General features: G+C 41.9%; 1 protein-coding gene across 1 annotated transcript in view; it reads right to left on the minus strand.

The window, feature by feature from the left end:
- Nucleotides 1-16,331, minus strand: part of LOC135545295 (cytosolic arginine sensor for mTORC1 subunit 1-like) — a 36,914-nt gene that overhangs the window by 4,598 nt on the left and 15,985 nt on the right. The window contains exons 2-4 of the mRNA XM_064972919.1: nt 6,946-7,016; nt 2,218-2,411; nt 1,563-1,698 (exon numbers count right to left, since the gene is read on the minus strand). Coding sequence (XP_064828991.1) covers nt 1,563-1,698; nt 2,218-2,411; nt 6,946-7,016 — 401 coding nt within the window. The remainder of the gene's footprint in view (nt 1-1,562; nt 1,699-2,217; nt 2,412-6,945; nt 7,017-16,331) is intronic.

The raw sequence follows: 16,331 nt of genomic DNA on the forward strand, positions 1-16,331 counted from the left end.
TTAATTGTTTACTCCATGTGTAACTCTGTGTTGTCTGTTCACACTGCTATGCTTTATCTCGGCCAGGTCGCAGTTGCAAATGAGAACTTGTTCTAAACTAGCCTACCTGGTTAAATAAAGGTGAAATAAAAATAAAAAACTTGAAATTGAGCGCATCCTGTTTCCATTGATCATCTTTGAGATGTTTCTACAACTTGAATGGAGTCCACCTGTGGTAAATTAAATTGATTGGACATGATTTGGAAAGGCTGTCTCTATAAGGTCCCACAGTTGACAGTGCATGTCAGAGCAAAGACCAAGCCATGAGGTCGAAGGAATTGTCCATAGAGCTCTGAGACAGGATTGTGTTGAGGCACCGATCTGGGGAAGGATATGTGTGCAGGTCCCCAAGATCACAGTAGGCTCCATCATTCTTAAATGGAATAAGTTTAGAACCACTAAGACTCTTCCTAGAGCTGGCCACCTGGCCAAACTGAGCAATCAGGGGTGAAGTGCCTTGGTCAGGGAGGTGACCAAGAACCCACTGACAGAGCTCCAGAGTTTTTCTGTGGCGATGGGAGAACCTTCCAGAAGGACAACCATCTCTGCAGCGCTCTACCAATCAGACTTTATGGTAGAGTAGCCAGATGTAAGCCACGCCTCATTAAAAAGGCACATGACAGCCCGATTGGAGTTTGTCAGAAGGCAAATAAAGGACTCAGACCATGAGAAAAACAAGATTCTCTGGTCTGGTGAAACCAAGATTGAACTCTTTGGCCTGAATGCCAAGTGTCACATCTGGAAAAAATCTGGCACCATCCTTCCGGTGAAGCATAGTGGTGGCAGCATCATGCTGTGGGGATGTTTTTCAGCGGCAGGGATTGGGAGATCGAGGGAAAGATGAACGGAGCAAAGTACAGAGACATCCTTGATGAAAACCTGCTCCAGAGCACTCAGGACCTCAGACTGGGGCAAAGGTTCACCTTCCAACATGACAACAACCCTCAGCACACAGCCAAGACAACCCAGGAGTGGCTTCGGGACAAGTCTCTGAATATCCTTGAGTGGCCCAGCCAGAGCCCGGATTCAATCTTGATCTAACATCTCTAGAGACCTGAAAATAGTTGTGCAGCAACACACCCCATCCAGCCTGGCAGAGCTGGAGAGGATCTGCAGAGAAGAATGGGAGAAACTCCAGAAATACAGGTGTGCCAAGCTTGTAGCGTCATACCCAAGAATACTCGAGGCTGTAATCACTGCCAAAGGTGCTTCAACAAAGTACTGAGTAAAGGGTCTGAATAAATGTGATATCAGTAAAAAAAAAACTGTTTACACATTTGCAATGTATTTCAATTTTAGAATAAGGCTGTAACGTAACAAAACGTGGAAAAGGGGGTTTGAATACTTTCAAAATGCACTGTATGCATCAACTATGAGTCAGATATAATGGATTTAACTGCACGTCGAATCCAAAACGGGTTAACTTTCGTGTTAATGTACATTTGTTGCACATTCCATCCGTCTCCCTCTATCCTTCTCTCCCCATCCTTCCCCCTACCTCATCCCTCTCTCCTGAACCGTACCTTCTTTGCCGTTCTTCTGGAAGCCATTGCGGACATCTTGGCTGAGTACAGCGGAGTACTCTCCCCCCACCTCTCTGTAGATGTTGAACTCTTCCTCCAGAGTGTGGATAACTACAGCCAGGTCCTTCTCCCGCACCTGGGAAAAAAAAGCTTACTTTATCATGAAAATAGACTAGTTGCCTACCTGGCTAAACACTACCACCCTTGTGTAATACGCTCCCTCCCTCTTTTGACACAACCAGTCTTTTGCCTTGAGCCCATGAACTCTGAGAACTATGTCAGGAATTAACATATTTGCTGACGGGGCCGTCTGGCACTACGTCTGTTATTTCTGCCCACTTAACACTTTTACTGGTGAGATGTCAACAACTGCTATTAGAATATTCAGCTAAGTTCCGGTTCTCAGTACAGTGGCTGTTAATACCTCACCTGTTAAATGTCAAGTTGACAAATAGCAACTCTGTCACAGTTGCTTAGCAACTCTGTCACAGTTAGACACCAAGGCCATGTTTAGGAGGGTGTAACAAAACAGAATTTCTGTCTGGACATTAAGGCCCATTATGTTGTAGAAGAACAACAAATAAATTGTATCAGCCAAGCCAATCAGCCCCAGGTATAAACTGGTCGGATTTACAGCCACAGTTTGCGGACTCACCAGGATGAAGTCCGTCTGATAGGTGGACAGCATGAAGACTGACACGTGCTGCTGGGCCAACGGGGCGATGACGGATTTGGCGATCTTGGTCACGCCCACCGCTTGTGAGCTGTTGGAAGCGTTGCCGTTGGAGATGACGTTGAGTGGCAGCCACACGGAACTCTCCACCTGAAGGTGCTCCGAGGGCTGTAGCTCTGGAGGGGGAAGAAGGGGAGGGGTGAGGGTCACGTCAGGACAGGGAGCAGACGCACGCAAACAACACACACAAAGTTGGACACAGGCCAAATGCAAAGTTGTTATTTTACCAACCTAGCCTCAAGCCATGTCTACACAGCTGCTTTAAGTAATTTCCTCTGAACTCCACCCCACTGCCAGTGCCTTCCTTCATGGGGGTCTAAAATACCTATGCTATTTATAAACTAGCACTCAGCTGAGTTATACAACTAGGAAGTGGATCCTATGTCATGACATAGAAACAAGTTGGGACTAGGATGGCGTTTCCCCAAGAGACTGATCTAAAGTCAGTTTCGTAGTTGTACCTCTAAGTGGTTGAGATTAAGATTTGGAGAGGGTAAGGTGATTCTGGAGCAGTAGGCTACTTCGATTACTCGACTGCTTGATGGCTATTGTGTGTGTGTGTGGAGGGGTCTGGACAGGGGTCAAGAGTCAGGGTTCAACCAGACCCTCCGAACTCTCCGCTCTGTTTGCATCAGTCTATTCACACCGCATGGGCACTAGGCCAGGGAAAACAACACTGTTCCCTACTGGGCCTAGAGGGTCTAAACTGACCCACAAGCAGGATATTGCTCATTCCTCACCTTCATTGTAAAACTGTTTTAATCAGTTATTTGGTGACAAGTGAATATATTTTGTATAGTTGCATACTTTAATGTTTCACAATTTTTATTGGTATGAAATTCACCGAGTAGGATGGTCCTGGTGCATAACTACGATGTACAGCTGAAGTCAGAAGTTTACATACACTTAGGTTGGAGTCATTAAAACTCATTTTTCAACCACTCCACAAATTTCTTGTTATTAAACGATAGTTTTGGCAAGTCAGTTAGGACATCGACTTTGTACATGACACAAGTAATTTTTCCAACATTTGTTCACAGACAAGATTATTTCACTTATAATTCACTATCACAACTCCAGTGGGTCAGAAATGTACATACACTGAGTTGGACTGTGCCTTTAAACAGCTTGGAAAATTCCAGAAAATGATGTCATGCTTTAGAAGCTTCTGATAAGCTAATTGACATCCTTTGAGTCAATTGAAGGTGTACCTGTGGATGCATTTCAAGGCCTACCTTCAAACTCAGTGCCTCTTTGCTTGACATCATGGAAACTCAAAAGAAATCTGCCCAAGACCTCAGAAGACCTCAGAATTGTGAGCAATTTCCAAATGCCTGAAGGTACCACATTCATCTGTACAAATAATAGTACGCAAGTATAAACACCATGGGACCACGCAGCAGTCATCCCGCTCAGGAAGGAGACACGTTCTGTCTCCTAGAGATGAACATACTTTGATGTGAAGTGCAAATCAATCCCAGAACAACAGCAAAGGACCTTGTGAAGAGGCTGGAGGAAACCGGTACAAAAGTATCTATATCCACAGTTAAATGTGTCCTATATCGACATAACCCGAAAGTCCGCTCAGCAAGGAAGAAGCCACTGCTCCAAAACCACCATAAAAAAGCTAGACTACGGTTTGCAACTGCACATGGGGACAAATCATACTTTTTGGAGAAATGTCCTCTGGTCTGACGAAACAAAAAAATAGAACTGTTTGAACATAATGACCACCGTTATGTTTGGAGGAAAAAGGGGCAAGCCGAAAAACGTCTTCTCAACCGTGAAGCACGGGGGTGGCAGCATCATGTTGTGGGGGTGCTTTGCTGCAGGAGGGGCTGGTGCACGTCACAAAATAAATGGCATCACGAGAAAGGAAAATTATGTGGATATATTGAAGCAAAATCTCAAGACATCAGTCAGGAAGTTAAAGCTTAGACGCAAATGTGTCTCCCAAATGGACAATGACCTCAAGCATACTTCCAAAGTTGTGGCAAAATGGCAACAATGTCAAGGTATTGTTATGGCCATCACAATCCTGTAGAAAATTTGTGGGCAGAACTGAAAAATTGTGTGAGAGCAAGGAGGACTACAAACCTGACTCAGTTACACCAGCTCTGTCAGGAGGAATGGGCCAAAATTCACCCAACTTATTGTGGGAAGCTTTTGGAAGGCTGCCCAAAATGTTTGACCCAAGTTAAACAATTTAAAAGGCAATGCTACCAAATACAAATTGAGTGTACAGTGGGGCAAAAAAATATTTAGTCAGCCACCAATTGTGCAAGTTATCCCACTTAAAAAGATGAGAGAGGCCTGTAATTTTCATCATAGGTACACTTCAACGATGACAGACAAAATGAGGGGGAAAAAATCCAGAAAATCACATTGTATGATTTTGAATTAATGTATTTGCAAATTATGGTGGAAAATAAGTATTTGGTCAAAAACAAAAGTTTCTCAATACTTTGTTATACACCCTTTGTTGGCAATGACAGAGGTCAAACGTTTTCTGTAAGTGTTCACAAGGTTTTCACACACTGTTGCTGGTATTTTGGCACATTCCTCCATGCAGATCTCCTCTAGAGCAGTGATGTTTTGGGGCTGTTGCTGGGCAACACGGACCTTCAACTCCCTCCAAAGATTTTCTATGGGGTTGAGATCTGGAGACTGGCTAGGCCACTCGAGGACCTTCAAATGATTCTTACGAAGCCACTCCTTCGTTGCCCGGGCAGTGTGTTTGGGATCATTGTCATGCTGAAAGACCCAGCCACGTTTCATCTTCAATGCCCTTGCTGATGGAAGGAGGTTTTCACTCAAAATCTTACGATAAATGGCCCCATTCATTCTTTGCTTTACACGGATCAGTCTTCCTGGTCCGTTTGCAGAAAAACAGCCCCAAAGCATGATGTTTCCACCCCCATGCTTCACAGTAGGTATGGTGTTCTTTGAATGCAACTCAGCATTCTTTGTCCTCCAAACACGACGAGTTGAGTTTTTACCAAAAAGTTATATTTTGGTTTCATCTGACCATATGACATTCTCCCAATCTTCTTCTGGATCATCCAAATGCTCTCTAGCAAACTTCAGATGGGCCTGGACATGTACTGGCTTAAGCAGGGGGACACGTCTGGCACTGCAGGATTTGAGTCCCTGGCGGTGTAGTGTGTTACTGATGGTAGGCTTTGTTACCTTGGTCCCAGCTCTCTCTGCAGGTCATTCACTAGGTCCCCCCATGTGGTTCTGGGATTTTTGCTCACCGTTCTTGTGATCATTTTGACCCCACGGGTGAGATCTTGCGTGGAGCCCCAGATCGAGGGAGATTATCAGTGGTCTTGTATGTCTTCCATTTCCTAATAATTGCTCCCACAGTTGATTTCTTCAAACCAAGCTGCTTACCTATTGCAGATTCAGTCTTCCCAGCCTGGTGCAGGTCTACAATTTTGTTTCTGGTGTCCTTTGACAACTCTTTGGTCTTGGCCGTAGTGGAGTTTGGAGTGTGACTATTTGAGGTTGTGGACAAGTGTCTTTTATACTGATAACAAGTTCAAACAGGTGCCATTAATACAGGTAACGAGTGGAGGACGGAGGAGCCTCTTAAAGAAGAAGTTACAGGTCTGTGAGAGCCAGAGATCTTGCTTGTTTGTAGGTGACCAAATACTTATTTTCTACCATAATTTGCAAATAAATTCATAAAAAAATCCTACAATGTGATTTTCTTGATTTTTTTCCTTCATTTTGTCGGTCATAGTTGAAGTGTACCTATGATGAAAATTACAGGCCTCTCATCTTTTTAAGCAGGAGAACTTGCACAATTGGTGGCTGACTAAATACTTTTTGCCCCACTCTGTAAACTTCTGACCTACTGGGAATGTGATGAAAGAAATAAAAGCTGAAGTAAATCATTCTCTCTACTATTATTCTGACATTTCACATTCTTAAAATAAAGTGGAGATCCTAACTGACCTAAGAGATGGAATTTTTACTCTGATTAAATGTCAGGAATTGTGAAAAACGGAGTTTAAATGTATTTGGCTAAGGTGTATGTAAACTTCCGACTTCAACTGTATATGTAGTTAGACACAGGCTAATAAGGCATTGTACTGGATTGAACCATGTATGCATTCAGCTCTGAGGTTTCTAAAGGAAATTTGTTTGTTGCTATGTTACTTTATTGTCTATAGCATTATGTTTCAAATGTGTGAAGTGAACTTGTTCTTCATCCCCTGAAGTAATTGAACACTTGTTGACTGGGAAACTAAATGGTATTTATTCACAACATTAACAGGCAGTTCCAGGACCCTTCAATCACTAATGAAACATCACTCTCTCATCCCCTCCCTCTCTTTCCACCTATTGCGCTCTCTCTGTCATTCCCCTTTCCAAGGGCCACTGTTCTGATTAGAATACTTTGTAAGAAGAAGCCCCTTGTGGCTTCACCTCTTAAAATAGAAAGAGAGAAGACCCGGAGGCGCCAGTAATATCAACTACATTGGTGAGAAAAAGACACCGGCCATAAAAAAGAATGGGCCATAAAAAACATGTGATGTTGTTACAGCATGTTAAGGGAGTGTGATTGAGAATAGGCCATGAATGGAGGTTTGTTAAGTGGTGCCTCTGGTTAACTTGGTACGAAGTAGGGGAATCATTTACCTTTAAATCCCTCTTCATCGAGGACGACAGTGAAGTTCTCTGGGGTCTCTGTCAGACTGAAGAACTTGCATCTGAGAGAGACGGAGAAAGAACGAAAGGGATAGACAAGAGGCAAACCACTGGCCAATCACCAAGCCAAGCTCTAGTCTTCCCTGTGCCAACATTCCCCCGGCTTGGTCTGCTCTGTTCACAATGTGTGTACCCAATCCAACAATGTCCTGCTCTGCTTCAAATCACCCACAGTTTTAAAAAAAATGATCCTGGAGAGAGCAGAGCCAGACCCGTTCTCAGATGGGATGGCAGGACAGTCATTCTTTCGAGGGCCCCACTTGTTAGGCCAATTGCTGTGCAGCCTAGCAGTGGGGAGCATTGGGGACATTAAGGTAAGCAGGGAACTTGGACTGGATTCACTTCAGGCCTGAACCCAAAATACTTAAGTCTCAGATTTTGGGACAGGGGGAGTTTCAGGGACACATAGTTGTCTTTGTGGCAGGCGGTCCCCTGCCCAGCAGGAGAGAGATCCATTCAGGAGAACTATGGGATGAGATTGGACCCTGGCAGAATACAGGAATGTACTGAAAGAATAATGATATGGGTCTAATTAAACCCCACCCCTCTCCCCTGCAAAGCGGTAGTTGCAAAACGAAAGAGAACAGACATAGCCTAGTGCCAGATCAGTTTGTGCTCTAAGTCTATATACTAGTTCAACTTCTATGGTCATTGTCATCAGTGCAAAGCTGCAGAGTCAGACCATCTAATCTTCTGGATGATTAAACTGTGCAACATCCTTCCCTTTAGTTCCCTCAGCAACATCCCCCCATCATCATCCCATCTCCCACCAGCTGCATTACACTAGAATACGGTCCTACTCAGCAAAATGTTATCCATTGTTTCCAAAAGAGAGTCGTATGTCTTTAATGGCACCCTATTCCCTACATAGTGCACTACTTTGACCAGAACCCTATGGTAGTGCATAAAAAGTAGAGCACTGCACATCATACAGTAAAGAATAGGGGAGCCATTTTGGACGCAACCAAAAAAAAGACAGCTCCACCCAGCCGACTGTAGAGCGAGCAAGGTAGCGAGCTAACTTAGCAGCCCATTGTCTCCTGCCTCCTCCTAGCCAGTCCTTCCTGTTGACCTCCCACGCTGTCTTCCTGATAGGTTTTCCACTTGTTATTGTTAATCCCACAAGAAGAAGGGAGAGAGGACAGTGCTTGCAACCCTCTGTCTGCTTTGTTTAGGTTAGCCTTCTCATGGAAAAAGCATTAAAAGCTCATGAAGTTTTTTTTATACGAGTGGGAGAGTGCATTATAGTGAGCCTAATTGGTAACAATTTACTTCGACTTCCTATTCATAACATTAATTAACTATTAACAATCAATTAATTAACTATAAACAATTCATTAACTTGTTATAACAGGTCCCAAACTCATTATTCATGTCATTCTATGCAAGAGATCATATTTAGGCATCTTAATAGATGCATCATTACAATGACAGCTTAGTGTCATTATGGCTGTTCTCAAAATTGTGGTTCTGCCATACCAGCTCTTAGTGAATATGATAAAAAGGCCAAACCACGTTTAGAAAATTGAGCTAATATGTAGTCGGCCTGTACCAGCTCAATTTCCCCCACTTGTCAGTACAGACCCTTGACTTAGCTTCTTTTTCTTCTCACTGAGGTCAATGGTGCATGAACATCCTGACGGGGTTGAATCCTCAAGGTAAATTCTACGGATCAAATCGTGTACTTGAGGGTCATGTCATAACTCTTTCGCAACGCATTAACAGCCCTCCACATCACAATTAACTTGGTCATACTGGTCTATAAACGCACATATGAAAGGTCTATGTATGAATTATATGCAGTCAATGTAATGTAATTTCTATTTTTCCATTCATAAAACATGAATTCATAAACATGGCTTACTTATCAAAAAGAGCACAGACATTTTCCAGATGTAGCTAGCACATTTGATGAGGACATCGCCAAAGAATCCTACTATTGCCATTTATCAGTACTAATTTTGTATTTAAAAAAAAAAGATTAATAGCCTAGTTGTTAGAGTGTCGGGTCAGTAACCAAAAGGTTGCTGGATCGAATCTTCGAGCTGACAAGGTAAAAATCTGTAGTTCAGCCCCTGAACAAGGCAGTGGGTTACACTGTTCCCCGGTAGGCCGTCATTTTAAATAAGAATTTGTTCTTAACTGACTTTCCTAGTTAAATAAAGGTTCAATTTTTACATAAATATTCAAAGCATTCAAATTTTATTCCCCATTTCAGAATCGTAGCAATAATTATTTAAGTGACAAAACATACTAAGACAGGGTGGTAAAGATGGCTAGAATTTACTTACTAATGTATCTAGCTCACCCCCTGGCTATGTCAACACGAAAATTAGCTTTTTGGTCTTAATGTAAAATTATGTTAGGTTTACAATCACATTTTAGGAAGAGAAATAGGTGGGGTTTATGACTTTGTGGAAACTAGTGATGACCCAGGAGGAGAGAGTGAGAGGTCACTTTAATGTCACTTCCTGGTGACCTCGCACTTATTTTGTAAAACATTTTTAATTTAAAAAATGTTTTAAGATTAATATCTTGAAATCAGACATGTCCATGGTAAGGACAACCTTGTTGCTGATTGTCTTCCATGGATGGGCAGTCAATAAGTTTTGTGTTTAGCCAGTATGTAGCCCTGGCACACATTTTGTTATGACTGAACGTTTTGCCATATTTTAGATAAGGTTTGTTTTGGTTGGGCTCGTACCAAGGGGGTGAGAGTTATAGAAATGTACATATTATGCTATATTAAAAATAAAATGGAAACAATGTTTATTTAAAAAAAAGATTAATTCCAGGGGTTTTATTTATTTGTACTATTTTCTACATTGTAGAATAATAGTGAAGACATCAAAACTATGAAATAACACATATGGAATAATGTAGTAACCAAAGAAGTGTTAAACAAATCAAAATGTATTTTATATTCTTCAAATAGCCACCCATTGCCTTGATGACAGCTTTGCACACTCTTGGCAATTCTCTCATACAGCTTCATGAGGTAGTCACCTGGAGTGCATTTCAATGAACAGGTGTGCTTTGTTAAAAGTTCATTTGTGGAATTTCTTTCCTTCTTAATGCGTTTGAGCCAATCAGTTGTGTTGTGACAAGGTATGGGTGGTATACAGAAGGTTGCCCTATTTGGTAAAAGACCAAGTCCATATTATGGCAAGAACAGCTAAAAATAAACAAAGAGAAACAACAGTCCATCATTACTTTAAGACATGAAGGTCAGTCACTCCAGAACTTGCAAAAACCATCAAGCGCTATGATGAAACTAACTCTCACGAGGGCCGATACAGGAAAGGAAGAAGTTAAAGTTAACTGTACTTAAATGTTTGAGTTCAAGTAACAGACTAGAGGTGGACCGATTAAATCGGCATGGAGTGCTGCATCAGATGACCTGGCCTCCACAATCACCCGACCTCAACCCAATTGAGCTGGTTTGGGATGAGTTGGACCGCAGAGTGAAGAAAAAGCAGTGCTCAGCATGTGGGTACTCCTTCAAGGCTGTTGGAAAAGCATTCCAGCTGAAGCTGGTTGAGAGAATGCAAAGAGTGTGCAAAGCTGTCATCAAGGCAAAGAGTGGCTACTTTGAAGAATCTCAAATATATTTAGATTTTTATCAACACTTTTTTGGTTACTACATGATTCCATGTGTTATTTAATAGTTGTCGTCTTCACTATTATTCTACAATGTAAAAATATTAAAAATAAAGAAAAACCCTGGAATGATTAGGTTTCCAAATTTGACTTGTATTGTGTGTGTGTGTGTGTGTGTGTATGTATGATTTGTTTTGTCGAAGTGTTGACAGCCAGTAAACGCCATGTTTATATTGGACAAGGCAATGCATTTAAATAGTGTCGCATTTAAGTGGATCATGTTGTGAAATTGAAGTTGTTTTCTGTTGGTTTTGTCCAACAAAATATATATTAGTTGTCTTAAGGGGTAAGGTGTTACAGGATTTGGGTTTTTCCATTTATATTTCAAGGTTGGACTTTAGCACTTTGGGCATACCGACTGGTGTCACCTCGTTAGTCAGTATGTGTTACACCTGTGTTGGCTTGTCATCTAATTAGTGAGAAGGTGTTTCATCTGTGTTGGCATAGGTGATATTTAAGAGCTTCTGGCCCAGTGCTCCAGTTAACTTGAGTTGGGGAGGGTTAACACCTTCAGTTAGCTCGCCCCATTTGACTTCTTCAATTTAAAGAAAAAAATTATTCTCTAACCTTGTTTTTCTTTTGCTTCACTTTTTGGTTTGCTTCCAGTCTAAGTTTGGTGTGTTTTTTATTTTTGTATGCCTCTTGGGCAAATGTATTGGGCACTCCTGGTGGGTGTCTAAGGTCCCAGTGGTTGTTGATAGTCATCTTTCAGTGGACACCCCATGAGTATCTTTCAGAACCCCTCCCAGAACCGACCTGTTTCATTTTGTTTGTTGTTAGGGACTTGTTCGTTCTCCCTTCCGTTTGATTAACTATTTTCGGTTTCTTGCTGGGGAACACTGACAGGGACGTTCCCAAGCAAGTAACCAAAAATTGCCACTCAAACAGAAGGGGGAACTAACAAAGAGTCACTAACAACAACCAATATGAGTTCATGACTGACATTGTACGTTTGCATATTAAAAATACAAATAGCTAATAAGAAGCCAAAATAACACTAGGTTGTAACCCGAAGTGAATACAGTTGGAGTCGGAAGTTTACATTTAGACAAATACATTTAAACTCAGTTTCACAATTCCTGACATATATTCCTAGTAAAAATTCACAGTCTTGGGTCAGTTAGGATCACCACTATTTAAAAAATGTGAAATGTCAGAACAATAGTAGCAAATTATTTATTTCAGCTTTTATTTTTTTCATCCCATTCCCAGTGGGTCAGAAGTTTACATACACTCAATTAGTATTTGGTAGCATTGCCTTTAAATTGTTTAACTTGGGTCAAATATTTTGGGTAGTCTTCCACAAGCTTCCCACAATAAGTTGGGTGAATTTTGGCCCATTCCTCCTGACAGAGCTTGTAGGCCTACTTGCTCGCACTTGCCTTTTCAGTTCTGCCCACACATTTTCTATAGGTTTGAGGTCAGGGCTTTGTGATGGCCACTCCAATACCTTGACATTGTTGTCCTCAAGCCATTTTGCCATAACTTTGGAAGTATGGTTGCGGTCATTGTCCATTTGGAAGACCCATTTGCAACCAAGCTTTAGCTTCCTGACTGATGTCTTGAAATGCTGCTTCAATATATCCACATAATGTTCCATCCTCATGACGCCATCTATTTTGTGAAGTGCACCAGTCCATCCTGCAGCAAAGCACCCCCACAACATGATGCTGCCTGCCCCAGGCACTTTAATGGTTTGGAGCCGGGTCTTCAACCTCCTATCTGCGTAACACTGTTGATGGGTTAGTTTCCTGTTTCTGTGGTAATCATTCAAATCTTTCTATGAAGCTTCTTCAAAACATCTGAGGTACTGACAGGGAGATTCAACATTATAATTCTATATTCTAGGCTTAGATGACAAAACTAAGCATTCCACTCTATTATGTCCCCAGTACACTGCATGTAGCAACAAAGACACAGTCATACCTTCATGATTGGTGATGAACAAGAAAAAGTTATTTCTTTGGTGGCGTTGAGTGAGCAGATGTACAGTACATTTGTGAGAGGGAGAGAGAGCGAGCGAGCCTCGAAGAATTTCACTCAAAATGCGTTTTTTACCAATGAAGTAAGGGGAAATGAGAGTACTTGATTTTGCAACTGATGTTTCATTGGAAGAAGTGGGAGAGATGTGAGCCATGATGATGTCATTCTGTTATGAACAATCACTCACCATTGCTGGTGACCATGGTGTGTATGTGAGCGTGCACATTAACTGAGGCGCAGTGGACAGGGTCAAAAGAAAAAAAAGTTCCTTGGCGTGCACATCCCCGAGGACATAAAAATGGTTCCAACACATAGACACCGTGGTGAAGAAGGCGCAACAGTGCCTCTTCAAACGGAGGCAGCTGAAGAAATTTGTCATGGCCCGTAAGACCCTCACACACTTTTACAGATGCACCATTGAGAGCATTCTGTCGGGCCGCATCACCGCCTGGTACGGCAACTACACCGCTTTCAACCCTATGGCTCTTCAGAGTGTGGTGCGATCAGCCCAAACGAAGACCATTAAGGACCTCAGCCTCCCAAGCCATGGTCTGTTCACCCAAGGGCTGTTGAGGTGACCATATTACCGCCAAACCGGCGGTCACTAGTCATGAAGGCAGTCAAATTCCACATGACCGTTTAGTCACGGTAATTAGGCTTCTCCAAGCTCTGCTGATGCTGCTCATTAGTAGCCTACCAAACTTGCTAAATGCCTGGTACTCCATTGTCCTTCTAATCACTTTGACATCAATGCAAATGTATTCAAAAATCTAATCAAACACTCCATGAGAGCCCATGAGCTCATGTTGCGCAACATTTCTATAGGCTATTCAATTGCGGGAGAAAACACTGATGGCCACTAATAAAAAGATGAGGATCAGCGTTCTATATGCTAGGCCTACTATATTTCTCAACTTTCCTAATGTTAAGCACATTGCTTATATTTACAACAGGAGTATAACCGACCTGGCTGGCATGAAAATAAACCATGGGGAAAAGCATCCTCCATTCACTATTTAAGTGCATAGATGCCCCTGTATTGAAATGATGCCCCGGTTCGATACAGGTGCATGATAAATGGTCCATTCTAAATCAAAAACGTCACACTTTTTAAAAATATATATGTAAAGACAAGATTAAATCAAGAATAGTCTGATGGGTGACAATATTGTCACTTGTGAATTATATATTATCACTTGTGAATGATGCCCAGCATAAGAAACAATGTATTTTTCTGCGACTTTTTCTAATCATAGTCGCACACCTCATATAGCCTAGCCCATAGGCCTATATGTTTTAACAAGGTTTGTATCACAACTAAAATGGCCAAATAACTTCTAGAAATTAAGCACATTAATCCACTTTACAAGGGGCTGGCATACATAAGCAGCGTGTGAGTTCAGTTTGGGGTTTTTCACCATAAAAATGCACCTTTATAATAAAAGTGATAAAGGTGTTTTTCCGCTAACGGAACATTTGCGCTTATAGCCTCCTACCATGTGTGCATTGCTGCACTTACAATGTGAATATATAGCCTATCAACATTTTAAGTTAAATGTTCTGATCGGTTGCATCAGCCACATTGCATAAAAACATTTTTTTTTAATGCTAGTGGTTGTATTCATTTGGGATCTATCACATCCCACACTGTCCCAGACTACAGTATGTTTGAAATATTTATTTCTTGCACAGAATAGGTTGACTTCTATATTATGGGGGATAGTAGATTGACATAGGCTAGTGGTTTTGCTGTTAGGCATACTCATCTTGTTGGCTGACGAAAAGTAAAATGTGGACAGTCAGAAAAGGACACGATTAGTTGCGTCCCCGATGTGTCGGTCTTCACTTAGAGAAAGACCCGATCACGTGAAGGAGAGCCATGCGAGTGAGATGGCTAGCCAAGTTGTTATTTGGGGGCTTGCCATTGCCATTTGCCTCATGACTCCTGCATGCTTTGTTGACTATGAACTTTCTTGTTTACCCTACCGTGGGACAGACTGTTTGTTCCCACACTCGGGACTCTGTCTCAATTGGTTACACTGACTTTTGGCCCCCCATCCCATTCTAACCACCACTCGCCTGCTTTGCATTCATGCTACCTGATGAAATTTCTGGATAATATGATCCTGCTGCCATCTAATGCACATTCAAATGTCATAAAGCAACACTGCAGAGCTCTCCCTGTCCTTTGCCGTGCCTTGATTGGATTACTGTTGATGATATCTGGAAATATACATGTACACCCTGGCCTATCTACTTTTGCTAGCCCCAATTCTGACTTGTGCTCTGATATCTGTTTCTCTGATTTCTGCTCTTGTAAAAACCTGGGTTTTCTGCACGTTAACACTAGAAGCTTAATACCTAAAATGTATCAATTGAAAGTGTGAGTTTACAGCTTCAATCCAGATGTGTTGGTCATTACTGAGACGTGGTTTAGAAAGAGTGTTTTGAATACTGATGTTAACCTTTCTGGCTATAACCTTTTTCAGCAAGGCAGATCTTCCAAAAGTGGGGGAGTGGCAATCTTTACCAAGGATCACCTTCAGTGCTCGGTTGTCTGCACCAAGTCTGTCCCCAAACAATTTGATTTTCTGGTTTTAAGCATTAAACTTTCAAATAGCTCTTCGTTGACTGTTGCAGGGTGTTATCGTCCTCCATCAGCACAGGCCTGTACCATACCTCCTCGAAGCTCTCTCCTGGCCCCTTACACTAACATGCTGACCAGACTGGACACGTTGTGTGCTTCACGAAATAAATTTAGATATGTTATTTAATTATTGCACCCACACTGCTCTCGCGCATCTGCGTTGCCAAGGGGTAAAATAGAACCCCATTTATTTCTGACACAGATCACGTTGAAAGTCCTGCCTCTACCATCTTCACATTGGTTTATAGAAGCAGGTACCCATGTGTCATCTCTTCATTGGCTTATACCCACGTGGGTGATTGAAAGACGAAATGTTTTGCCAGTTGTCGTGGTAAAAGGGGTGGATGCCAATCACCATATAAATTCAAATATGAAAAAGTCTGGAAGGAGGAGAGAAATAGAAACGATTAATTCGGTTGGCCGTTTTGTGTGTGGATTAATTTGTCAAAGTAAAGGACCTTGCGCAGTTCAGGTAAAATAATAACTCAATGTTTATATCCCAGGACAAATTAGCTAGCAACAGCAAGCTAGCCAAATAGGACAAATTAGCTAGCAAGTGCAAGCTAACTAGCTGAATTGCCATACATGTTTAATGCTTTTCGACCTGTCCCCAAATTAATGTTATTGGTTCAGAGTTTGTTTTGATATGTGATCGCATTTGGTGTAGGGGGACAAAATATATTTATGCACGATAGCGCACGTGCGCAGCCGGTTTGGGTTCCGTGTAAGTCTGAATTAGTCCTGCTAGGTGACCTAAATTGGGACATGATTAAACCACCTGACCAAGTCCTAAAGCAATGAGACTCCCTAAATCTTTCTCAGATTATTACCAATCCCACAAGGTATGACTCCAAACACCCAGAAAAGGCTACTCTCCTCAATGTTATCCTCACAAATAATCCTGATAGGTCATTACAGAAAACACCAGACTGGTACCTTAGTGATCACTGTTTTACAGCCTGTGTTCGTAATGGCTGCTCAGTGAAACGTCCTGTCCTGATTTGTCATAGACGCATGCTAAAAAACT

Source organism: Oncorhynchus masou, chromosome 1 (assembly GCF_036934945.1).
Source record: "Oncorhynchus masou masou isolate Uvic2021 chromosome 1, UVic_Omas_1.1, whole genome shotgun sequence".
NCBI classification, from domain to species: Eukaryota; Metazoa; Chordata; class Actinopteri; order Salmoniformes; family Salmonidae; genus Oncorhynchus; species Oncorhynchus masou.